General features: G+C 34.0%; 1 protein-coding gene across 4 annotated transcripts in view; it reads left to right on the forward strand.

Moving 5' to 3' along the window:
• Positions 1-2,216: 2,216 nt before the first annotated feature.
• Positions 2,217-26,454, forward strand: part of LOC118269367 (serine-enriched protein) — a 34,217-nt gene continuing 9,979 nt past the window's right edge. Inside the window, exons 1-5 of one of the 4 annotated variants that reach the window (XM_050700413.1) lie at positions 2,217-2,516; positions 16,861-17,054; positions 19,889-20,024; positions 20,648-20,686; positions 21,508-21,625. In XM_050700413.1, coding sequence (XP_050556370.1) covers positions 16,867-17,054; positions 19,889-20,024; positions 20,648-20,686; positions 21,508-21,625 — 481 coding nt within the window. In that variant the 5' untranslated portion in view covers positions 2,217-2,516; positions 16,861-16,866. Of the gene's footprint in view, positions 2,517-10,143; positions 10,291-16,860; positions 17,055-19,888; positions 20,025-20,647; positions 20,687-21,507; positions 21,626-26,454 lie in introns of those variants that run through there. The other 3 variants (XM_050700416.1, XM_035584435.2, XM_050700411.1) reach the window with 3 other exon arrangements.

Here is a 26,454-nt window from a genome sequence, read left to right on the forward strand (position 1 = left end):
TTGTTAGAATAAAATACTATTGTTGTTCTTTAATTTCAAATTCTAATGAACATAATTATAGTAATTTGTATCATCAGTCCGAAGTAGAATGACTATTAAAAATGGCATTCTGAGGATGCAAACTTATGTCATGAATAAAATATTATGTAATTTTTGTATGAGTACAAGAATTACTTTAATTTAATTTTATATTGATTTAGTGCTATCAAAAAAAACTAGTAGTTTAAGTTTAGTAGTACCTAAGTGTGTAAGAGCCAAACATCGGCTCAAATGGGCCGGCTCGACCGGAGTGATACCACGGCCTTATAGAAAAGTGACGTGAAATAACGCTTGCGTTGTGTGGATAAGAATAGCGGAGGCACAATTACCCACCTTCTTAATCCCTGATTCCTCGACAGACCCTTACATTCGAAGAAGATTCGCACTTGTGATGCGATGTATTGATGTCTAAGGCGCCGGAGAAGCAATCCATAACACTCATCTTTCCATATAAACAATTTAGCTTAGCTGAGTCTGTTTTACCAGTGACTAAGCTATGTGTACCACAAACTAATCTTTTACGTTTGCTGTTAGTTGTCAGTAAAAGGCATCCACATGAAAACAAAATGTCGTTAAGATCCATCTAACTTAGCTTAGTGGATGCTTAAAATTAAAGAAATATCGGTAAAAGTAATAATATGAAAATTGTTAAACGTTCTCAATATTTACAATCAAGACTATCAACAACCACGCTTAACACTTCATTGAAAAATCACCAAAAACGTTAAGAAAATCCATAATTTACCAAATAATGTTCGTACTACGTCTACTAAGCGTACATACATCAACGTCTCCCCAGTCCTCTCGCTCCATTACACTACTAATCGTATGAGATTCCACGCTGATGCCTCTAATTAATAGCTTACATTCAGCCGTCCCCTGAAGATGTCTTAAATGCTACCGAGAATTAAATTCAGCTGCTACCCCTAAGGTGTACGTTAATTAAACTCCTGAATTAGATTTTATTGTTTCTACTTTAAGTAGTTTTGAAAGGATTAGTTTGCGTTTTAGGTTCAGCTTGTTTGCTAACGGACTTAAATTAAAACGTGGAAAACTTAATACTCGAGTGAATATTGAAATATTTTTCTGAAACAAAAATATACCTAGTATTCAATAACATTTCCTACAAATAATGAAAACTAATAAAACTTTGAATGTAAATTAATTGATTTAAGTAAGTTTAAGAAAGAAACTTAAAACAACGCCATCTCTTGGACACGTTTTGAACGATTAAGGCTGAAGGCTGCCTTCGCAGTAATATCCGTCCGCCCTATATCAGGGTTTTGTGGGCGAACGAACGCGTGGAATTTTAGTTGTATTCAGGTCCTTGCTTTAGTAAAAGTTGCTTCGAATTATTGTAGATGTCTCTTAGAGAGTCTGTTATAAGTATTTCCCTTTAGAGATAAAAATATTTAGAGTACCGTTACAGCAGTTATGCTTTAAGATTATGTTTTGATAATATTATTATTTAAAAGATCAGATACCTCAAAAGATTATTCAATATAGAAGTTTCAAGTTGGTTTCTATCAAAGAAAAAAATCTGTTAAATAATGTCATTCTATCGAAGTAAAAGATCAATTAAATAATTTCAGTGATAGCTATACATATTATATACTGCATGTTCTTTAGAAGATAAAGTACTAATAATTTATGTACTTAACACAAAATAATATTAAATTTTAACTTTCCTATCCTACGTTTTATCCAAACACGAAAACGCCTTATTGAATCGACTAATTCAAACATCGTTAGACGTTGCCAATATAATTTACACCCAAAAGACATTAAAATTAAAGTTCATTGTCATATCGAACTGAAGTGAACTCAAGAATGAAGTTACCTTGACTCTCGTGTGCCTATAAGTTATAGGTATATGCGTACAATCACGTTCAGACGTCTAAAGCCTAAAAACTGAGAAATGGGCGATTGGGAAGTAATTCGTCGTTTGAATCTCCATAGCATATAACTGTTAGGCTATCTATTATTAATACTGATGATGATTTTTACACAATTTAAGCTAAGATTCTTAATATTCGCAATTAAAATGAAGCTTTGACTATCTTCATTCATTCATGAATTTCACCTTCATCCAATGAACAACGACCTTCTGTCGCGACAGCGTCATATTGATATCGCCCTGGAGCATGCGCGCTAAACCCCGCGCATGCGTCCCACCATCTAAAAATGTTGTGTATACTGTGTACTTTCATGTACCAAAATCTGTCAAGCTGCAATAATAAGTCTGCATTATATTGAAATGGTTAACTAAACGTGCTTAAAACCCTTTCTGTAGTTAGTTTTTGTTCAGTAGTGTTCTTTGTTCGACATTTTAGCTTGTTTGGACGTTACAGTGTTTATCACTTGGACTTACGAATGCAGTGTAATTGATAAAGCATTTTCCATTCAGTGTTAATTGGCCACACGTTAATAATTCAAGAATCAGTTTCATTGAAGTGGTGAAGGTGATATATCAACAGGTAGGTTTTGTTTGCTTATAGTTATCTGATGACAAATGTATAGATGTACGATGGTAGTGGGCGTTACTCCAGACGAAGTGCGTGGGTGGAACATCTGGCTTGTCGTAGACTGAACTACGGTAAATAAATTCAACTCACGAACGATTCAAATACGATGCTTGTGGCAGATCGAAATTAATGTAAATGGACTTCGATTGTCGTTGGGAATCTGGTTCGGTATTGTATAACACGCCTTGTGACGTCATTTTCCGTTTACATGTCAATAGCAATGAAATATTTTAAGTATTTTATTCATACTTTTAGTTCGTTTTTGTTAGAACACGATCTAGTACCATCAACTTCAGATATGAGTTAAGTTTATAAGATTTTTACTCTTATACAATACACAAGTACATTTTGACAAATTTTTCTATTAAAAAAAGACGAGTTAGAAACGTCAACGTGCATAAAGTATAATATTTAATTTAAATATTAACAAACTATATCTTTACTCTTAATTATTGTACTTGACTGACTCATCAAACATTTTATCAATCAAAACCAATTAAACTTAAAAACACATTTCCCTCTCAAGATTTCTATCTCTATCTCGCTCCCTCTTCCTCTTCATTATTTCGAAGTTCAAACTCTCAAAATATCTCAGTACCTTGTTAAGTGTTGTAAATTCTCACAAAATCAATATTGACTATTGGGTGCGTTGCAAATGCTTACGGGTCGTCGCTTCGTGTCCCATATACGACGGTCTAACGATACTCAAGTGGAATTAACTACTAAAGTACCTACGTCCGCTGCACCCCTTCAGTTTGTTACGTGGTTGTAACTCTATTGATTTATTTATTTGTGTATGGAGCAAATTTTGGAGAGGTAATTTTACTGTCGAGCTGTTTATTAATTAAAATGTTATTAAGTTGGGTGGTCTTAAGATTTACACACAACTTATAAAACAAAAAAAAACTACTTTCAATGGAATACATAATAATAAAATAGCGATCTTAATTCTTCACTTAGGGAATTCAGTAAAAACCTCCAAAAGGTCGAAATTGATGCGAATTCAATCCAAAATCTATGCATTAAGATTGATTTTCGATATTGCTTGTATGGAGTTTCTGTCAAAAAATAAGAACGACTCAGAGATTCTCGAAACGAACATCTAGCTTCACTGACGGACATACTGACAGGCAACTATTTACTTACTTATTGTTGATATTTCAAAACTGGGTTAATTTATGGGTTAATTGGAATAAATGATTTAATTTTGACTGATTTACGAATCATCTTATCATCATCATCATCATCATCATCATAATATCAGCCATGACACGTCCTCTGCTGAACATAGTAAAATGACTTCCAGATAGGCCATTTGAAAGACCCTGCGACCTTTATCAGGTAGTCTGTCCACCCTATGGATAGAATTTACGAGTCATCCATTGATTTTTCATTCAAAAGATATAAAGCATTTTGTCCAACACGAACAGTGACTAATAGTGCCCATACATCACTTTACGTTGAAAACTATCGTGATTGATTATTTTGTTTACAAATGGCGCTAACTGGTGTATAGAGCTGCTAACAAATAACAATAAACATTTATCACTAGATACTAAGCAGCCTATTTAGTATACGGGAAGATGAGGAATGACAATGGAAAAAGTGTGTATTTTTTTTAACTTGTTCTAGTCTAGGATTTAACTCTTTATCAAAGGTGCATTTACAAAACCATAATTATATTTTATTTATTGTTACATTATACTATCTGTGCTGTTAAGCTGGCCACTTATACGAGTGGAAACTATTTATGATTGGTGTAACAAAAAGGAGGTAAAGTGCACGGTTTCTAGACAATATAACAAACGATACGGGAAGGGTATTTTAAACTCATGCTTTCATGGAACGAAGTTTATGAATTTTTCCAATACATAAAATTCCAGAAACCGAACATCAAAATTAGGTAGATACAGGTACTAGGCGATCAGATTTATAGAAGAAATGTTTCGTAATTAGCGAGTGACTCCTGTAGTGTTGTGATACGTTTGTATGATGATTTAAATTTAATTTAAAATCAAGAACCATGCGACACCAAGTATTTGGTACCACTTTTTTTAAACGTATTTTAAGCTGAAACTTTGTGTAGGTAGAGATTCTATTCAACCTGTATTCTTCAGTGCTTCTTGATGTGTATGGGTATTTTGTTACACGCTGTATAAACGTCTTCATTGCGTTTAATATTTATTACATCGTTCCTTCCCTGAAAAGCGGATAGTATTAGTAATCAGTAAATTTAGTGTGGGATGATTTCGCCCACTTACGTAGTTTGATGAGATTTTCCGGATTAACTACCTAAATATTATAATCATTATACATCAAGTGAAAACTCACCCACGTATATAATCAGTAAAGATGGTTTTGTACAAATTGTAAAACTAATTAATGTTACTGATGAACAACATGAAATATTTAAATAAATAAAAATAGTTGAATAAACGTCACCTCACACTTTGTGCGTTAAAATAAAGCATGCAGCATTATGCAGTTCACTAAATAAGTATTTTTATGTTTAAGCAATTTAAAAAAAAATTAATCCGATTCCCCAAAAATATTTAAATTGCTAACCTCCAAAAGACCGTCAATGCACTTGTAACGCCTCCGGTGTTTCGGGTATTTATAGGCGGTAGCAATTGATTACCACCAGGCTCATCTGCTCGTTTGTTTTCATTTCATAAAAATACCTCGTATTTTACAGTTTTCATATATACACACCTTCTAACACCAACTTGGTTGTATATTTATGCAATTACTTATGTCAAACCAAATACGTTTTACTTTTAACACAAACATAAAATCAAATTAACGTCTTCCGACACACTCAAGAGTATCAAATACCCCGAAATAGACGGAATTACGATACCCAATCATTGAACGAGTCAACAAACAAACAGTAAACTGTGCGAAAACATTAATTCAAACTTGATATCGAAATCTTTTTGATAACTGCTATGTAAATATTAATTTACATTTGAAATACTTACCCACACTGCTAAATGGAATTGCTGTTGATCTTGCACAAACATTTCAAGGAAATGGGTGTCTGTTCCCTAGAAACACTCGCAAGCACTAAATTTCGATCTGTGTTCACAGAATTTTAACTCTGTTTGCTTTCGTAGAAAACTTAATTCACAGTTTATTGAAAACTGAAATTTCTTCTTTAAATAATCAACTTCAAAATAATAGGTACTTTGGTTTTTAAAAGCTGTAGTAATGTTTTTTTAAAGGTAGTTTGAATATCATTTCGCGAAACCTTTTTAGTTAAAGATCCATTTACTTAAATGGGCCGGCTCGACCGGAGTGATACCACAGTCTCACAGAAAACCGACGTGAAACAACGCTTGTGTTGTTTCATTGTGTGAGTGAGATTACCGGAGGCTCAATTATTCCTCTTCCCAATCCCCGATTCTCCAACAACCTTTAAATTCCTAACCCCCAAAAGGCCGGCAACGCACTTGTAACGCCTCTGGTGTTTCGGGTGTCCATGGGCGGCAACGATTGCTTACCATCAGGTGATCCGTCAGCTTGTTTACCAGCTTATTCCATAAAAAAAACTAGGTTATACTTCCAGGAAACAACTGTCAGAGAAGGAAAACATTTTGTTTCTAAAATCGGACGTGAAGTTAATGTTTGTTGTCCAAACTTTGCTGTGAAACTATTTTAAACTTTGAAATATAGGTACTAGGTTTCATATTTCTGAAACGAATGTGTCCATCAAAATGTCCCCATTTATTATGGAATGAATTTTCACTATAGTTGGACTATTATAAACGTGCAAACTGTCACGATGAAAGAAGGTGACAATGCCGTACAAACTCACATAATTGTGAGAGAGATCTGATAAAATTACTTATGTGCGTTAGCAAATTTGTAATGGCCCAATTATAGCATTACACACAGATAGAAGCAGAGACTCCTTACAAATATAATTAAAAGGTTTTATGACAGCGCCACTCATGTGCGCACTTAACTATGATTTATGCGTTCCCATTGTATGTCACAAATATTTGATGCTATTTTGTATGTGTCTACAATGTGAACACTTATGTAAACAAAAAAGTGCGCACATGTCTGCAGCATTTTTATAAATGACTAAAACTATTACATTGTCCAAAATCGAACACGACACTGATTACTTGATCAACAAACCCATAGCACTAACCTTTGTCAAATAATCGAAAATGTTCTTCATAAAGGCCAATCTGTGTGTACCATACTGACGGTATATGAATGAAACGCGTGGAAATTTGCGATAGAGCTTCATCCTAATTGAATCGTTTAGCTTGCCTCACCCTCGCGTCCGTTGGTTGCACACAGCCTCCGCTTAATGTTCGTGTACGCCATACATGATTGAATTTTCACATGGTCGAGTGAATTTAGTAAAGAAGATTAAAATGTATGGATTTTGTATCGCTTACCTTTTTGGTTTGCTTACTAAAATATGATTTACTAGCTTTTGCCCGCGACTTCGTTCGCGTGGAATAGTGACTTCCGGCAAATTTTTGGTTTTAACCACATAGTTCCCATAGCTATAGGCTGATGATGATGATGCATGATGAGTTCCCGATCTCGCGGGATCTCTTCAAAAATGAGATGTGGAAGATATTCCAGGGAACTCTTCAAAAATCAACATAATGAGCTCTGCGTTTGATTTTAATAGATGTATACTCACTTAGGGCATTGAAAAAATAGTTTAAAAACGGACTTAAACTAACTTAAAACTAAAGAAAGCTACGAATTACGAATTTATAACAATTAAAAAAGTATATTAGAACCTATCCTTTATGCTATAATAACCAAGCTTAAACTAAATAATTTAAAAGAAACGACTTAAATCTAATCTAATTAATTTATAAATTAGACTTACAATTTTATTAAAAAAACTAACTACAGTAACTACTAATAATCGATATCAAACTAAACCTACGTTAAAAAGTTAAACCAGAAAACCAGGAAAACCCAACAAATAAACTTATTAATTGACAAATACAACGAAACCAATTTAGAATATACGAAACAGCAGGACCACTACAGACAAATAATCATACGACTGATAATACACATTTTCTACAATAGTACCGAAGCGCTCGGCCGATACCCAACCAAATAATTGTAACAAAACCATAGCGCAATCTATTTCGATCCCAACGCCATCTATCGAGGATAAAGACAACTTGGATTATTTATTTATACTCCGTTCGGGCATTTTCTTTGTACTAAAAGTTTAATTATATTGATATAATTTTTTTCATACCTTTTTACTATTTGTTAACTTTTTTTCGATGAATTAAAACAATAACATGAACCGAAGTCGTGTAACGATCGACATAGAATTATCTATACTCCGTTAGAGCGTTTTCTTTGTACTAAAAGTTGTATTATGTTATATTTTTCATTGCTTTTTACTATTTTGTAAAAACAAATTTCCAATGAATTAAAACAATAACATGAACTGAACAATTGTAATTACACCATTGCGCGATCAACGCCATCTATCTACGGAGTATAGGAACAGCCCGACATTGTTCAATTCCGTACTATAAGTACGAAATTGAACAATAGATGGCGCTGTATGTCCGAAATAAATTTATTTTTATTTTATTTTTATTTTATTTTTATTTTTATTTTATTTTTATTTTATTTTTATTTTATTTTTATTTTATTTTTATTTTATTTTTATTTTATTTTTATTTTATTTTTATTTTATTTTTATTTTATTTTTATTTTATTTTTATTTTATTTTTATTTTATTTTTATTTTATTTTTATTTTATTTTTATTTTATTTTTATTTTATTTTTATTTTATTTTTATTTTATTTTATTTTTATTTTATTTTATTTTATTTTATTTTTATTTTATTTTTATTTTATTTTTATTTTTATTTTTATTTTTATTTTTATTTTTATTTTTATTTTTATTTTTATTTTTATTTTATTTTATTTTTTGATTTTTGAAATAAAAATATATCTATGTCCTTTCTAAGGTTCTAAACTATATCTGTACCAAATTTCAACCAAATCCGTCAAATAGTTGCGGAGATTAATGGTATAAGCATAGAATGTTCGACGTGATTCTTTAATTTGACATAACTTTTTTATTTATGAACCGATTGACATGAAACAAACACTAAATGTAAATTTAAGCATCCCACAATATATTCGTGAAAACCGCATCCAACTCGGATCAGCCGTTTCTGAGATTAGCGCGCACAGACGAACAGACAAACAGACAAACAGACAAACAGACAAACAGACAAACAGACAAACAGACAAACAGACAAACAGACAAAAAAAAAGTTAATTACATTTTTGGGTTCGACATCGACATAACAATAACCCCTGCTATTTTTTTTATTTTTATTTTCAATGTACAGACAGCACTTTTCTACGATTTTATTATATGTATAGATGAAACTTTATGTATTGTTGATGAGTTGTAACATTGATTATAAGATTAAACAGTAATCCACAATGGGTAATTTTGATAAAAGATCTACACAGAAGAGTAGCTTTTCATATTGATTAATTTCTTTTTAATACATTTAAATAGTGCATGCCTAATGGTCAGCTTTTTGCGATACTATAATAATAATTATAAGACCTATTATATCACCTAATAAATACTTTGACTTTGTCTTCGTTTAAAGTTTATCCCATAAAGTACCGTACGGTATTGATTGAGGCATCTAATTAAAATACGTAGCTCCTTAGCTATCTAATGAAGCATGTATTGGAAAATTTTAATCAGCGGCTGTTAATAACACTTTACCGTCTTCACCGCCTACTAAAATCATAACAATCTTTCATAAAGCTATGCACTCAAAGAAAGAAGAATATTTCTTCGTAATGACGTCAGACCTAGTCAAAGAAATAAAAGTTCAAAGTAAAGAAGCAAAGAATTCCATTTTCTTTGAGGGAATTTCCCGTCACTACTTCCTTTGCTGAAGGAACTAAAGGTATTCGCGTGATTTCTGTTTGTGTAGCTAACTGTTGTAGAAAAATGCTGACAGTTGCTCCGGTAAGCTGGTGAAGCAAAAATAATTTGTCTACGTTTTTCTTAAGAGCTATTATCGTACCTTTTAAAGTAGTTAGGTCCTCAGCTTAATCTGTTAAAGTTACTAATTAAGTAATTGTAGGCGGCGCAAATAATTTGTTTTTGTGTGAGCCTATTTGTTTAGTTTGCACAAAGCCTCTTTATTAACCCCTTAAAAATAGAACACCGAGGAATCGTGGACTGGGAGGATCGTCGCCAATCCCTGATTCTCCAACAACCCTTAAATTTCTAACCACCAATAGGCCGACAACGCACTTGTAACACCTTTGGTGTTTCGGGTGTTTATGCACGGCGGCGATTGCTTAGCATCAGGTGATACATCTGCTCGTTTACCGGCTTATAAAAGAACTAAGTGTATTTGCCAATTAAAATTAGCACTTGTTATTCATCAAATAATCAGCTTTATAACTAAAAGCAAGACGACAATAATGAAACAGGATAACAAAAAGTAATATTTTGTCGACTATCCTTTCCTCACTTGGACCACAAACCTTTCATTCTGCGTGAAGGCACGCGTCACTTCTATTTCCTATTTTCCCTCAGTCGTAGTTGAGACGCCGCGCGCATCGGACGCCGCTGTCTTGTCCGTCGGAAAATAATAATTAATTGCAAAATCGTCATCAGTATCTAATCCAAAATGGATATCACCATCACCAGACATTTCAGTTTAGACGAAGTAAGTAAAAATTCAATTAATAATAGAACTTAATATAAAGTGAAAAGGTTTGAAATTAGTTTTTGAATAATTTACTTTTTTGTTAACTTTTTATATGTATGTGTAATTTATAATTTTGACTTCCAAATGTAATTTTATTTTGGACCTTTGTTCAAGATGAAGAGTCTACTTCAAAAGCTTTTAGGGACATTTTACGAACATACCTATGACAGAGATCAAACACTTGAGTTTCTCTTACGAGACGAAGGATACGATATTTCAAGTACCATCCGGACTTGTCTTAAATCCATTGAATTGAGTTTCGAGATGAATTGAGGGTGCTTTAGTTTTATCGAGATTTTTACTATTCTGAGAAAATAATTGTCAAAAATTTTCTTCTTCTTTTTAAATGTCTAATTAAGTCTTATGTCTAATTAAGATAATATATTTTGGTTTTTGTCATCAATTGGTTAGTATCCTCGGTCAAAAATAAATTATTACTACTTTTCAATACAATAAAATATTCAAAAATAATCACACTCTCATTCATAAATTTGATGAACTACTTAGTATTCGATTTTTTCTAGCTAAATTACTAGGAATAAGTCTGCTATTTGACGTAAAAATCTGATGACGTCATAATAGACTATTTCATACAAAATTCATAGAAAATATCGTTTTTGACTAGTAGGAAACTAGCCTATTATGTTGGTAATGTTAAAACACAAATTAATTTGTACCTTAACAGTTTTAACCTAAAACCCTATTTCGAATCAGCTTTGTCCATACTAATTAATTTATGCATTATGATAGCAACGATTTTGTAATCATCATTAATTTGATGTCCTCGCATTACGCTTCACTGCTTTGTCCATATTACATCCGTAGTACCGGAGTGACGTCATCAAACGTCCGTTTCGTGTTTCATTAAAGCCTGTAATCAGTTGTACAAATAAATCTCTTCCCTTGGTCAGTTGTTTTTCCTTTGTTTTGTGACCATTGTTACTAGTGGCCCAAATGAATCTGTGCCCCATTTTTGCCAGATAAACAATACGGTACAAAGAATCATTTATTTTTTTAAATACCTAATGCAAGTTCTAGTCAAAATCATTGAATATTTTTATTCACAATTAGATTTGGTTAAAATTTTGACGGAACAACCATAAGACGATATATTAAATGACTTGGCTGCACGCTACCCGCCCATGTATTTCTCAATGAGTCCCTAAGTGACTTAAAACTAGTAGAGCTTTTCTCGATTAGTTGACGTGATTCGACGTATACTTTAATAAATTTGGGGTAATTGGGCCTCCGGTAACCTCACTCAAACAACGAAACACAACGCAAGCGTTGTTTCACGTCGGTTTTCTGTGAGTCCGTGGGTGGTATCACTCCTGTTGAGCCGGCCCATTCGGGCCGAAGCGTATTTCACCCACACGTATTCAAATACCTACCTATAATACCGATTTTGTGAGTAAAAAAGTCATAATGAAGAACCAATAAATAAACCATATATTAACATTACATGTTGTATATATGCTTTTCTGCACGTCTCCTTATTAACTTTTGCAAACTCAAATCTGAGTTCTTAAAGCTTTCAATATGCTTTGAAGGGGTTGAAACTTTTTGGTTACTTACTCCTTACACGATATTACGGTCTATTAATTACTTTTGACTTTGTAAAGTCTTTCATTTATCTTCGACGTGAACATTTAGTCCAACTTTTTAGGAAATTGTAGGGTTACCACATACAATATGGTTTACATTATACTTTTGCTAACGCGTGTATTTTCAAGAAAAAATCTTACAATGTATCTACCAAATCTAGACAAAGAACAACGTTTGAACGGAATTTAAATGAATAAACCTTACTAAAGGATAGGAATGATGACGGGGTATGAAATTAAAAAAATATATTAAGTCCGTCAATTAGGTTGTTAAACTATTAGTCACGTGTGTTTTTTATTTATTTGTATAATAAAACAACACTTAGAATAAAAAGAAATCAAAGGATAGGAGTGGAAACTAGCTACGTAATTTTTGAGTATAAAATATCCCGCCGAGTCACGGAATATTTAAAACCGATACATCATCAAAAGTATTTGTTTCCGTAAAAAATGTCATCTACTCTATTAACCAAAATGTCTAATCACATCAGTCCCAATCACTCACACAACGAAACACACCGCAAGCGTTGTTTCACGTCGGTTTTCTGTGAGGCCGTTATATCACTCCGGTCGAACCGGCCCATTCGTGAAGAGTTAGTGTCAGGTTTTGTTTCCAAATTATCTACATACTAAATACAAATCTGTGTGTGACCAAATTCAATTTTGGAATGCTCATTTAACCCTTTGTTGCTTACAAAGGTGATTTGTCCAAAAATAACGAACAAAATTAGATTTGCACATTTTGTTTCAATTTAGTTTGTTACCGTAACGAACTTTTTGATATTGTCATGTTGTAAAAAAAAAACTCTAAATTCAAATAACATGATTGTTTTTTTTTCACAAATGTCTACACAGTATCGAATCACACTAATATTATAAATGTGAAAGTTTGTTTGTTTGGGTGTTTTAATGTTTTGATATTTGTCCGTCAATCACGCTGAAAATACTGAACGGATTTTAGATGAAATTTGGTATACAGGCAGGCTATGAGTCGACTTGGGTGATAGGATAGGGACTTTTTATCCGACGCGAATACGAGCGAAGCTACAGGTAGAAACTACTATTATAATAAACAAGACAAAAGTCGTCGTCTAACTCAATTTTTTTCCTGCGTAAAATGAAAACCCGAATAAAAATTGAGATAATTTCCATAAAAACATTAATATAAGCATAGTTATAAAAAAATCCCAGAGATGTAAATTCACAAAATGGTTCATCTTACAAATCTACCTAAAGGTAATGATTGCAGACTCCTCGTGTTTCTCAATTTATCATCACTTGAGTATTATGTATGTCGATACGCTGAACGTGACTTTTACGATATTTTAAGAAATCTCTTAACTCCTGTTTGGTACAAAATAATGTAGGCCAAGATTTTTATGGAAAAGCACCCTTAGACTTCGTCACCTCTAGTCAGTAAAAGTCTGACGCTTTCACTCGCCTCGCCCAAATAAAAATGTGCTATGTAGCTATGCAACGAAAATGTTTCCACTGATACTAAGCTATGTGGCTATGCGGAAAAGATGCGCGACTCCAGTATGCAATGTATCGATACTGGGGAAGGCATCTATAGCACGCATCTTTGCATAGAAGAAACACAACTTAGCTCAGTCTGTTTCCATCTGTGCTAAGCTGTGTGTACCAATGATTATTGGTGGAAGCCAAACGCATCCACAGCAACAACGTAGAATACGAGTAGCACATCTTCGTGGAAAAGCACCGTAATCCCTACACACAAAGGACAAGGAATTATCTTATTACATGTCCTTAATTCGTCAAACATTTTCTATCCCGACCATTTCCTTCGACATTCTCCGATAAATCCTAATTAATCTGTCGACGGAGTTAATCCTCTCTGGCTAGTACTCCTAAGTTATCAAATGGCTCTTTTTGATCAACCTCTAATGGGTCGGGGTCCGGAAATCTCCACTAATTACAAAACGTCGTATCTCCTTATTAAACTCTTTGGGTGCTGTTAGTATTAACTCGATTAGGATAGAAATTATTTTTGCTTGAATCTTCAAAGGGTTATGAAATGCGATATAGACGGGATTATTTATTTATTGGTTTTGTATCTAAGTTGAGATGATTATGTTTTTCGGCTTACTCACGTAATTATTCTACGAAGAACTCGACTGGTTTCAGGCCATGCTAGAAGCTCATATTCATGAGCAGCATACACAAGCCGCGGTGACTGTCACACTGCCACAATGTTACTAATTTAGTGTGTCTCACGAAAGTTATAATATAAACATAAGTTGAGATGATTGAGAAAGTTTTTGCATCACTGTTTTATTAATTTTACTATTGCTTAAATGTGTGCGAACTTAGCGTAACCTTCTGAACGGGCAGATTGGTAGCCGATTCTTTATCTTAGGTACTTTTTGCGATGCGAAAGTTGTGAGTTAATTGTGAATTTGTATCTTTGTGTGTATTTTTGTTACTCAACCACGTCAAAACGGCTAAAGGAATCGGGATGAAATTTGGAACAGGGAAAATTATGGTCTGGAATAATACATAGGCTTATAACACTTTTTATGCCACGGGAACGCGGGCCAAGCTGTGGACAGAAGCTGATAATACATAATAAGGATTACTAAGTATATGAAAATTTTATAATTACCAGAACTAAAAAATAAAAATAATTACGTTCTAATTCCACATAGCATTAATTAACGTTGCATCCTTTTGAGAGACACGACCTAACGAGCAGACATAAGCTTTTAAAACCCCTTTCCAGTCTTTGACTAAAACTACATACGATTTCAAAAGGGAATCTACATTTTATTTGCAGTGTTAATTCAACATTAAATTTTCTACTTTTGTAAGGAAAACTATATTTTAACAAAAAGCCTTGAATACTTACTCCAACGTCAAAACAACCCTTGAAAATTTTAAATATTTTAACGAGCACATTTACGTCCAATTAGGAGAGACTTGGTCGGATAAATTCTCTTCATTTTCGAAATGTTAATTAATGAGAAACGGTTCTATCGTAACTGATACTGGATTCATATGAACTTTACAAAGGGTATTTTCGGTATAGACTTGCTTATTAACACCTTGTCAATATAATTGCTTATACGAGTAGTGTTCATTGATCGTCGTGTGATAGGTAGGATTGTCATGTGATAGGTACCTATCTATACATATATCACTATTATCTATAAATTATTATAGATGACTAACTGTTGCCTGCGACTTCGTCCGCGTAGAATAATGACTTTTAACAGAATTCGAGTTTTTTTTCTAAAACTTAATATTTTTTCTAAAATATAGGTAGCCTAAGCTACTTTTTAGTACATCAGCTGCCTACAAATAATATGCCCGTGAAAATCGCTCCAGCTATTTCAGGGATTAGCCGGAATAAACAGAAATCATCCCTAATAATACGATTACATGATATTCAGTACCTTTTCATGACTACCTACAACGAGAAACCCACTCACTCATTTTCTACTCGTCATAAAACGAAGTCGAAAAATTATCCAGTATTGGAAAATTCAGACAGTATCTTACCGTAACGTAAAAATAGAGATCATAAAATAAGAAAATCGATTTTGGGGAAATGGCTTTTATCTCTAATATTTTAGTACACAGACGTGACTTTTATGGCCAAGAAGCTAAGTATATGGAGCCGTATCGAACTATTCTTAGAGTTATGGCCGGTTTTAAACATTTCGTTACGTGGGAAGTCACCTTTTATTGCATCAGTAGAATCTTCTCGTAAAATCTTACTTCTTACTTACATATATTATAAATACGAAAGTTTGTGAGTTCGTGTGTTTATGTATGTGTTTTTTTATGGTATAAGCCGGTAAATTAGCAGACGGATCGCCTGATGGTAAGTATTCGCCGCCGCTCATGGACACTCGAAGCACCAGAGGCGTAATAAGTGCGTTACCGGCCTTTTGTGGGTTTAGGAATTTTAGGGTTGTTTGGAAATTTGGGACTGAAAAGGGGAGTAATTGGGCCTCCGGAAACCTCACTCACACAACGAAAAACAACGTCGGTTTTCTGTAAGGGCGTGGTATCACTCCGGTCGAGCCTGCCATTCGTATCTAAGCATTGCTCTCCCACACGTAATCGCATTTAGTGTGTATGTTTGTTACTCAATCACGCGGAAACAGCTGAAGGGATCGGGATAAAATTTGTAACAGAGGTAGATAATGGTCTGGATGAACAAATAGGCTACTTTTTACACAACGGGAACGCGAACGAAGCAGCTGGCAGAAGCTAGTAAAATATGAAACTCTTTGAGAAGACACTTTAATTAAATCTGAATTGGAGCAAAACATTTTTATTACGCCTTTAACATTTTCTAGAAAATAGTTTTCTTTATTCATAGTTGGCTTTCCTTTACAGTTTAGTTTAAAGGAAAGGAAAGGCAAAAAGAAAAATGTTTAAAGGAAAAAAGGAAGTTGACAGGAACTTTAAAAGATTGATCACCAAACAGGTTTTGTGTTGACTTGTTTAACGATGTTTAATCAGCGAAAGTACTACGGTACTAATGAAAACTTACTCAAATTACTTATGTCCAATTATCATTGAAACAGTAGGGTAGATGACGAATTATTATCTTAAGGTCCGTCTTTTAAATTATTTTAAAATATTAAACACGTATTTTTTTACGCAAACTAATTCTATCGAAAATAGATATATTGATTTGAAATATCGCGTGACGTCACTTTTGGGTACGTTTTATACGTAGAAATGACGTTTTGTCTTTTTTGGCTAATATTTTTTCATTACCTAACTGACGGAGTAAATTGATTTTTAATTTTCATACTCCGTCATCATCCCTATTATCACAGTTACTGTTAACTAAGTCCTTTCTTCTCTTGGGGTTTTTGGGAAAGGTGGATTGGGCCTGTCCTGGTGGGTAATAACGATTACTCAAATTAACATTATATTTCTTTTACAGTCGTCAATGCGAAGCGGGGCGCTAGCGGCAATGGAGGCCGAGCCTGACCTCAGCACCTTCGAGAACAAGTCCGGGCTGGCTGAGGACATGAAGTTCCTCGCTTCCATGCCCGAACTCTGTGACGTCACCTTCCTAGTTGGGGATACTAGGGAGCCAGTATGTGCCGTTAAAGCCGTACTAGCAGCCCGGAGCAGGTTTGTCTTCTTTTTTTACGTTTGATGTGTCGACGTTTGGCCGCTATCTCGCCTGATGGTAAGTGATGATGCGGCCTATGATGGAACACGTCTGCCCATAAGCAACCTATTTACTCGGGCTTTGAAGACACCCAGGTTATACCCATCAGGAAACACAGACTTCGGCAAAGAATTCCACTTTAATTTTCTTCTTTTACTATATTTTCTTGTCAATGATTTTTGTGCGTTTAATGGGTTTGGGAGCGAGTTCTGTACAACTTCTCAATACTACGGACATAATTATCAACTAATGGTAAGCAGTCTGTCCTGCACATGAATACGCAACTGCTACACCTGAGAAGTTACAAGGACATTGCCGGCTCTTTGGGTGTTAGAGATTTAAGATTTCTGAACGTGGAAGGAAGGTTGAAAGGGAAGGGGAGCAAGGAGGATTTGTTATCCGGATTTCCACATGATGTGTCAGATTTTTAATTTTTGACTATTATTCGTTAAAATACATTTTTTTATTGATATGTTAGTAATAGATTTTCTACAGTTAGGTGTAAGCAATGCTATTTATTTATAATTATGGTGTATTTTTATTTACGATTCTTCCATTATGGTCAATTTGACACCAAAAGTCTCAGTTTGCTTGAATAAAAATAAAATGTCCCATTTCCAATTACAATTTCACTGTATCCATATAATTAATTAATCTGTATCACGCTCAAATTTTAATAAAGTAGCTCTCAAAGTAGATTTTATTGGATTTTAACGTTCCAAAAAAACGGTAGGTAGGTACTTCACTAACGTGAAATTAATAAAATGGATCTTGATGATAATTTGTACTTCTTGTGATTAAGGAAAATTAATTAGGAAATTAGGTAAGGTAACGTGGGCGTAAAACTAAATTGAAATAATTTAAATTAAGTGCTTCTTGAGATGTCTTGTAGAAAGTCGTGCTTTTTAATTAGGAATCTGTAAAATTTTAATAAAACGCATAAATTATTTAACTTCTAAATAGAATTTGTTTTCAAAATCGCTCGCAAATAACTAAAGTGAGTCGTGACTCGTTCTGTGAGTGCAGTTACCTGAAGCCGAAATACACGCTTCCTAATCTTTTCAATTCTCCATTCCTCAACAACTTTTAATTCTTAACCCCCAAAAGACCGGTAATGTACTACGCCTCCGGTATTTCGGGTGACCATTGCGGTGTGCGGTTGCGATTACTTACCGGTTACTGGTTTATGCCATAAACAAATATAAATATCTACGAAAAATAATTCCTAACTTTTGCACAACTTTACTCATCACATCCGAACGAAAAATCGCTTTGAATGAAAAAAAATACGAAAGATACGTTTTCGCTTTTCATATCAATTCTATGACAGAACAGTAAAGGTCTGTCAACCTAAGGTACGTTGAAATAAAAAAGTGCTCTGAATGTCACTCAACAATGTTTTTGATAAAACCGCGACATAACTGACATTACTTTTAAGTTTTCCTTTGAAACTCATGTTACATTGTGGACAGTTTGCATATCTGACATAACATAGATGAAATTCATTACTCATAAAGTTTATACATACACAATTCGAGCTATACGGTACCAGTTTATCATGGTCTGGCTTTGTATGATCTTCGCATACATTTGACGGTCAATTTATTTTGGGTTTTGGTAGCTTTATGTGTAGCTGTCTACGTTAGGGAGACTGATGAATTGTTTGATTAATATAATGTGTTTAGAAGTATGAAGATTGACAATCGCTTTATCGATTGCATATTTCGCTTTATCGCTTTATTTCGCATTGAATGCAATAGTTATTGTTATTTTTGATCCGGAGTTACGAACTACCCGGCTCGAAAAGCAGGAGTAGGAATAGGATGAATTTTAGTCAATAAGAGTCTGACATTCCCACTCTCATCGCCCAAGGCGAGAGAAGCCATCTGATGACTTATCCACTCAATAAAAAAGAAAATGCTTGTACAAACTTTTGTATTTTACGATGGCCATTCGAAGTCTAATTATTACAAAATGCGCGTGCGGCGCGTTGCGTTCCGCGCGCGCCTCAAAGACCCATCAGACCACCACAGATGGGGCCCAGTAGCGCTGATGCTTAATCCAGAGCTGCGGACTACCTAGCGGGTTTACCGGGGCTCCAGCTCGACAAGCAGGAGTAGGAACGGGGTGGTTTTTAGTCAGTAAAAGTCTGACACTCCCTCTTGCCTTGCTGTGGCGAGAGAAGTCATTGGATGATTTCCCCCTGAAAAAAAAAATATATATTACAAAATACAGCTATAACTGAACACTATCCATTGTTTCCTGGGTGTACGTCTCTGTATGAATGTCCAGAATGTCGAACGAAGTTTAATTAAAACCCATCCGATGCATTCAATGTACGCCATTTTGTATAGGCTTTCGGAGCGTGTCATCGCATATTTTCATGTCCAGTTAGCTTTGCAGATTTTATTACAGAATAAAAATTTGTTAACGAGGGTTCGGCATCGATCGGCAACAAAATAAAGCATCCCGTTTGTATACGTATTTGCTAAACTTAATACTTAATATCAACTCTTAGCTGACTAAATATGCATCCATCTTCTAAATTAACATGATAACTACTTGTATACTAACTCCCAAAAGGCCGGCAACGCACTTGCAACGCCTCTAGTGTTTCGGGTGTTCATTGGCGGCGGCGATTGCTTACCATCAGGTGATCTTTCTGCTTGTTTACCGGCTTATAACAGAAAAACATTATAACTGATACACTATGATGATAGCGGAATATTCATACAAAACATTTTAAAACAATTTTTTTAACATTTCATAGAATAGATAATATTTTTGTTACCAGAGTGTTCCAAAAGATGCTATACCAAGCTCCAAGCCCCCAACGCAAGAAGGAACCGGCACCAAGGGAGAACAAGCTACGACTCTTCTTAAAAAGATCTTCAGAACCCCTTCTCAATCTCCAGAACGCTGCCCAACAGGTAATACTTAAATAGTCAAATAATAATAAATGGTATTGGATTGCAATGGAATGTTAAATGTTAAACCTCCCTAATTGGCGACCTTTAACAAAATCATCATTACCAATCGCCTTTACTTTTAACCTATATAAAAGTCCTGATATCCATTGTGAAGTTCAATGAGTTGCCTACCGGTCCATAGTATTGTTTATTTCATTTTATATTAACAAGTTTAAAAGATGAAAATGATTGTGTCATGTTCTTTTTACTCAATATGGAGTTTTAAGTATGTCCAAAAAGTCTTTTAGTTTATTTTTTGCTGCATTGGAAATCTGCTGCACAAAGAGAAGCCTTCGAACTGTATGGGTCTTCTACATCTTTGTGTCCATATTTTGAACCAGCAATATTTTTTTTATATTCTCAAAGGGTCTCTCTTTACTCGAGCGAAACTAACTTAATAAAAGAAAATCACGAATGCGAAAAAGTTTTGTGAAAAGATAAATCCTTTGCACTACCATATTTTTTATAAGAATCTTCTACGCGACAGTGGAGTACTTTTAAAAGGGGAAAATGTTCCACAAAATTGCAGAGTAGCATGAATCAAATTGAATGTTAACGTTGAATTTTTACTGTGTTCGCTACAGAGGTCGACTTTCGCGCAGCAATTGGCACCAATACAAGAGGTAAAAACAAAATTAACGGTGTATTAGGGGTCTCACTTTTTTAATCGATTTCAGTACTCGGTGTTCATATTGTACAAATTTTTTCACCTTTCAGTACACAATGTAGATAGGACTGAATACGTCTGACTAAATTGAATCTTTTTAAAATAAACTTTTAATTTAATTTATTCGGTTATTGCGTCACAGTTCTGTTGTTGTTATGCATGATACTATTGAATTTTTCTCATTAAAATTAACAAGGTGAGTCAATTGGTGTTGTTTATTTTTCACTTCGAATTCCACTGTTTTTGTTTTCGATCCGATTGTAGCTTCAAGCATGTTTGACGTTTTAATTTTTTGGTCACAGAATCGATTCTTTTCTCGTTTATTATTCGATGTTGTTCCACTGTTTACCGATTAATTGTCTTATTAATATTTATACTTTTTACGTCAAGTTGAACTTTTTTCAATTTACTTTTCACTATAACCACAAGATTGTCAAGAATAAAATCTTATTAGTTGTTCAACGTGTATTCGATTATGCAAAACACAATCTCTTGTGCCTTTTAAATTGCTTTCAGTTCAGTTCATGAATGATTTTATGAGGCACTGAATTTTAAACTGTAAATAAAAGCACAATGAGTTTTATTTATGAGTTCAATAATTTACATGTGGCTCAAATTACTGATTAATTCCGTGTTTTATACCAAAATTTGAGTGTAATAAATTCTAATTCAACCTTCTGGACTAAACTAATAAACTCAACCAGAAAATTTTGGTACAAAGCACTGACGAAAACTATTACTTATTTCATCAATTAATTCATTTTCATTTTGTGACAGCCATCTTCGCAGCAGCATCAAACTCTGATCATTGAAGAGTTTGAGCCCGACGTATTTCGTCAATTGATCGAGTACATTCACACGGGTTGCGTGACTCTCCAACCAAGAACATTGCTCGGTAAGTTTCCCAAATCTGTTCTGTGTTCGACCCTCCAGAAAATTGAATTTGATTAAGCTGCCATCAAATATTTGTAAAGGGTTGAAGTGTGAGAAAATATTTGAACTACGAATACTCGGATCAAAGGAGAGTAAATCGTTTATCTCGAAATATCGATGTTTATTTAGAATTTGAATTTGAATTCACTTCTGCTTTTTCAAATTACGTTTTGGAAATCATAGATTAAAGTCATGTGACTGTATGTTTTGAAATGTAAGACACAAAATACACTTTCATAAAGTACGTAATTGTCAAAATGGTATTAAAACCTAATGAAATTTATGTGTCTAGTGTCCTAACTATCCTAACACGAAATATAATTTCTAAATACTCAAATCGATAATCTTGAACAAGATCTAAAAATAGACGAAATCTGACGATTCGATATGAAAAAAAAAAAAAATCGAGAGCCGCGATTCAATTTCCGATTTAACAACAATGAGTGAAGTGGAGCGTAACAGAAGAGAGTAGAATTTATTACGAATCGGAAAAATCGATACCTCTATTAAAGCTTCAGCTTTTAAAAGAAAGTCAAGTTTAACGTCGGCGTAAATTGAATTTTTATTAGTTTCCAGCGCGGAATACCAAATGCGTTCATCAACTTTGTTTTATACGAATATACGTACATATACGTATATACATATACGTATAGTAAATATTAATTTACTATGCAGATATCAAAATAATGATTGTATTAAGTGTGCAAGAGTCAGGCTTTCAGGGACAGCTCGACTGGAGTGATGGCACGGCTTCACAGAAAGTCGGCATGAAAAGCGCTTGCGTTGTGTTTCGTTGTGTAAATGAGCTTACCGAAGGCCCTCTTTTCAATACCCAATTCCCAAAAATTCTTAAATAGGTAACCCCAAAACGCCGGCAACGTACTTGTAGGCAGTGACGATTGCTTACCATCAAATAATTTTTCTGTTAGTTTGCCGGCTTATATCTTAAAAAATAAAGTCAGTAGCTATTACGCAACAAAGTTATATAGTTTCCATCCAAGCCACGTTTTCTGGAACAATTAATCGGTTCAGTAGCCAACCAATGGTTACTGTTTCAGTATTGAACCAATTTATTTTCTTATCTGCATAGTAAATAGCTGTACTGACTGTACCTACTAGGGCTTGTACCACAAAATCCCTGCCGTACATACTTATATGAGACAAAATTTGCTAGATTTTGGTCACTTTGAAGGGTGAAATTTTCACATCACTGAAATGTTTGCTCAAAGTTTGGGGTCTCGTGTAATGTATGAACCTTTGTGTCTAATTAGTTAGACTTTCTTTTAACTTATTTGGTTTTTTGTTTCTATCCTTGCTAATTAAACGAGAAGACCAATGCTTTATGTTAATTAGGATCGTATACTGAAAATTTTGTTTTGAGAACGAGATTTGCTAAGCTGCATTATTTTGTTTTAAAGACTTAAAAATAAAACAGTGCTCTCAGTTTGACCTGTATGTATATATGCATGTATGTTTGTGCGCAAGTATGTTTCAGACTCAGGAGAAGGTTTAAGGGATATTACCTGACTTAAAAAAATGATTATAAAATTTAAGTCTTTAACTACTAACAAGATAATGAACTTTATGTTTCACACAGTTAGGATGAGATAAATAAAGCCGTACTACTTATTTACGCAGATGCATTTTACAACGTTCTTTTTGAAAAGAAAAAAAGACATGGAAGACTCAAAGGAGAACATATAAAATGTTGCCTGAAGTATCGTCTAAACCAATTATAAAGTTTTAATGCAGTCACTGAGTTAATTAAACTACTGCCGTTAGTTACATGAGTTACTTTGTGTTTTTTTTTTAAGGAGGGGAATATCCAGTTACTAATTCCGCCTTGGGTGAAGCGAGAGGGAGTGTCAGACTCAAACTGACTAAAAACTAGCTAGCCCCGGTAACCTGTTAGGCAATCCGCATCTACCTCAGTTATTGGAGTGAGATGATCCTGTTACAAGTTTACGGTAAACCGCAGTATCCAGTTTACCGTTAACTAGAAGCAAATCCAAGTTCGGGTTTATTTTACGTTATTGCAATCGACAGGTTTATGACGTTTGGCGCTCTGATTGGTTCTCCAAATTAACCAGCCAATCAGAAGTCTAAACGCGGTCAAGTTTTGATTACGTTAACGTTAAACAAAACAAACTTGATCAAGAACATAGTTCTCACTGGAGTCCCAATTGTTTCAACTCTGACCAAACAAACCATGTATCGACTGGTACCCAATTAAATAGTATGATAGCTTTGTTAAGTGTACACACAATACGACATTGAGTTATACTATCCAGTTAAACATGGTTTCACTTTGTATGTTCGTTCCACACATTCGACGGTCAGTTTATACTGGTGATACATACCTTCATGTGTAGCTGTGTGTATGGTTTTGACACATTTCAATTTAAAACTTTTCATCCCCTGTCAGTGCAAATTGAATTTTGAACCCTTTTGTTAAAAATATAAAGTTCATAATTAATATTTTCATTTCGTCGTTCAGTTGCAATTGTTGCTAAAACCCAGTAAAACGCGTTTTTTTTTCAATAGCTTGAAAACGATAGTTACAGCTGAAGACCCTACTTACTTTTTGATAGCGAATGCGACACGTATGCATTAACCATATATAAATATTTAATAGTAATAGAAATATTTACTCAATATATTATATCTAGCTAAACACTAAACACTAATTAATACTGCGGCTTGTGGTACACATAGTAATATCGTCTCTCCCCCAATGCAATTAAGTCTACTTTACTAAACAGGTGCCTGCTAGTTTCCAACCGGTGTTTGTGACAGCCTCATAATGTAAGTTCATTTGCTACCGCAACCGGGACGTAAATTCCATTATAACGTACACTCCCCCCCTAAATTTGATTTATTAAGAGATACAGAATGTTCTAGATGCTTTACATACAAACTATGTTAGGAATTCTATTACAGATGCATTTGCGTAAAGATGCTCTGTAAATGGATTAGAGTGTTCATGTGTGTGTTAAAAGCTTGAGTGCATTATAAGTGTTGTATTGATTTTGATGTAGTCTTTTAAAATCGGAGCGACGATTTTCTTATTCTATACATGAAATATTAAGGTCCTATGTACACTTGATGGTAGGAGGTTCGGCGATTTCTATATCGCGTTGATAGACAACAAAAAATCAAACAGACGGCTGAAACGAAAGATTTCCCAATATGTTCTGTAGTAGACACACAAAATATATTAAAAAGAATGCGATACACAGGTCGCTACATTAAACACGCCTTTATTGAACAAACTTAACTAGTAACTATTGCTTAATGTCCCAATGGCGACAGATTGCTTATAAAAGAATAAAAAAAATCACGACGGGCGAAAACCGCGCGGTCAACCGCTAGTGCGAATAGCGGCTTAGTGACGAATCAATATCAGTTCCGTTCCAAAATAGAACGAAATATTGAGAGAAAGTCCTCAAACATCACATCCCTCAACCGACAAATTCCAATAAAATAGAATTACCAATAAAGTAGACAGGAATCTAATAACTTTTTTTTCTTTTCAGTATCACAGAAGAATGTATTCTGTAATATAGAGCCCAACGCAATAAAGTCGAAAGAGCTTTCATGTGTTCTCGGTATTAATATCGGCTCTCAAAGTACTGGTCACTTTATTGTCATCTTATAATAATGGCCTTTTAACATACCAAGGCGGACCAAGATTCAGTTTTCTATAAGAATTTTAGTATCAACATCCATACTTAATATTATATGGATTATTTTTCTGTTTGACAACGCTGATCTTTGAAACTACTGGCCCGCATTTAATAATTATTTTTGTATTGAATATTCCATTTTAATTAATTATTATGTTATTGGCTTACTCGCGTAACTATCTGACGAGAAACTCGACTAGTTTCAAGCAATGCTACGGGTTCATATTCATGAGCAACATTCCGCGACACTCGTCGCGTCGATTGTCGTGCATAAGCTGCGTGAGTAAGCTAATAACATAATAATTAATTTAGTATGTCTCACTAAAGTTTAAAAAAAATATTGAATCAATAATGCTACTAATAATTTAATCGAAGCTTAGAAATAGGTGAAACCGCAAGAGAAATTCTCACATTTTATATTCTTTTATAATAAACCGCTCTCGGATACAGTTAATGAGATACATTAACATCATTAAAACCACAAGTGGCTTACTTAGAAGAAAAAAGGCTTTGTGAGTGAGTTTTATAAAGTAGGTTAACAAAGTATTAGTTCACCACTATGTGTCGTAGTGGCTTAGAGGTAATATTCCCGCGTCCCAACCATGAAGGTACGATACAATATTTTAAACTAAAATTTTGCTTATAATATTTCCTAGTCGTGCATAATGTTGTACGTACCTGAAATAAATACACTAAAATACAACTTTAAAATGTCATTACTCGTCCACAACTGGTTTATGGGCCCTCTTGACATAAAAAAGTTATATATATATAACTATCAATCTCCATGCTTGGGTTATAGATCGCAGTTTAAGAAGTGCAAGTTTATCTTCCAATAAGGATGACGGGGTATGAAAATTAAAAATATATCTAGTCCGTCAGTTAGGTAAGAAATTTAGACACTTATTTTTTTATACAACGCATCAAAGATTAGGAGTAGGAACAAATACGCCATTTCTACGTTTAAAACGTGACTAGACACTTCTATTTTTTTTGGTTTGCAATATCGCGTGAAGTCACTACTTCAATAAAAAAATGTGTCATCTATTGCACTGTTTCTGTCAAATATGGAGTCGTTTAATTGGCTCTTACGATACCTACGGAA

This window comes from Spodoptera frugiperda, chromosome 2, assembly GCF_023101765.2.
Source record: "Spodoptera frugiperda isolate SF20-4 chromosome 2, AGI-APGP_CSIRO_Sfru_2.0, whole genome shotgun sequence".
Lineage (NCBI taxonomy): Eukaryota > Metazoa > Arthropoda > Insecta > Lepidoptera > Noctuidae > Spodoptera > Spodoptera frugiperda.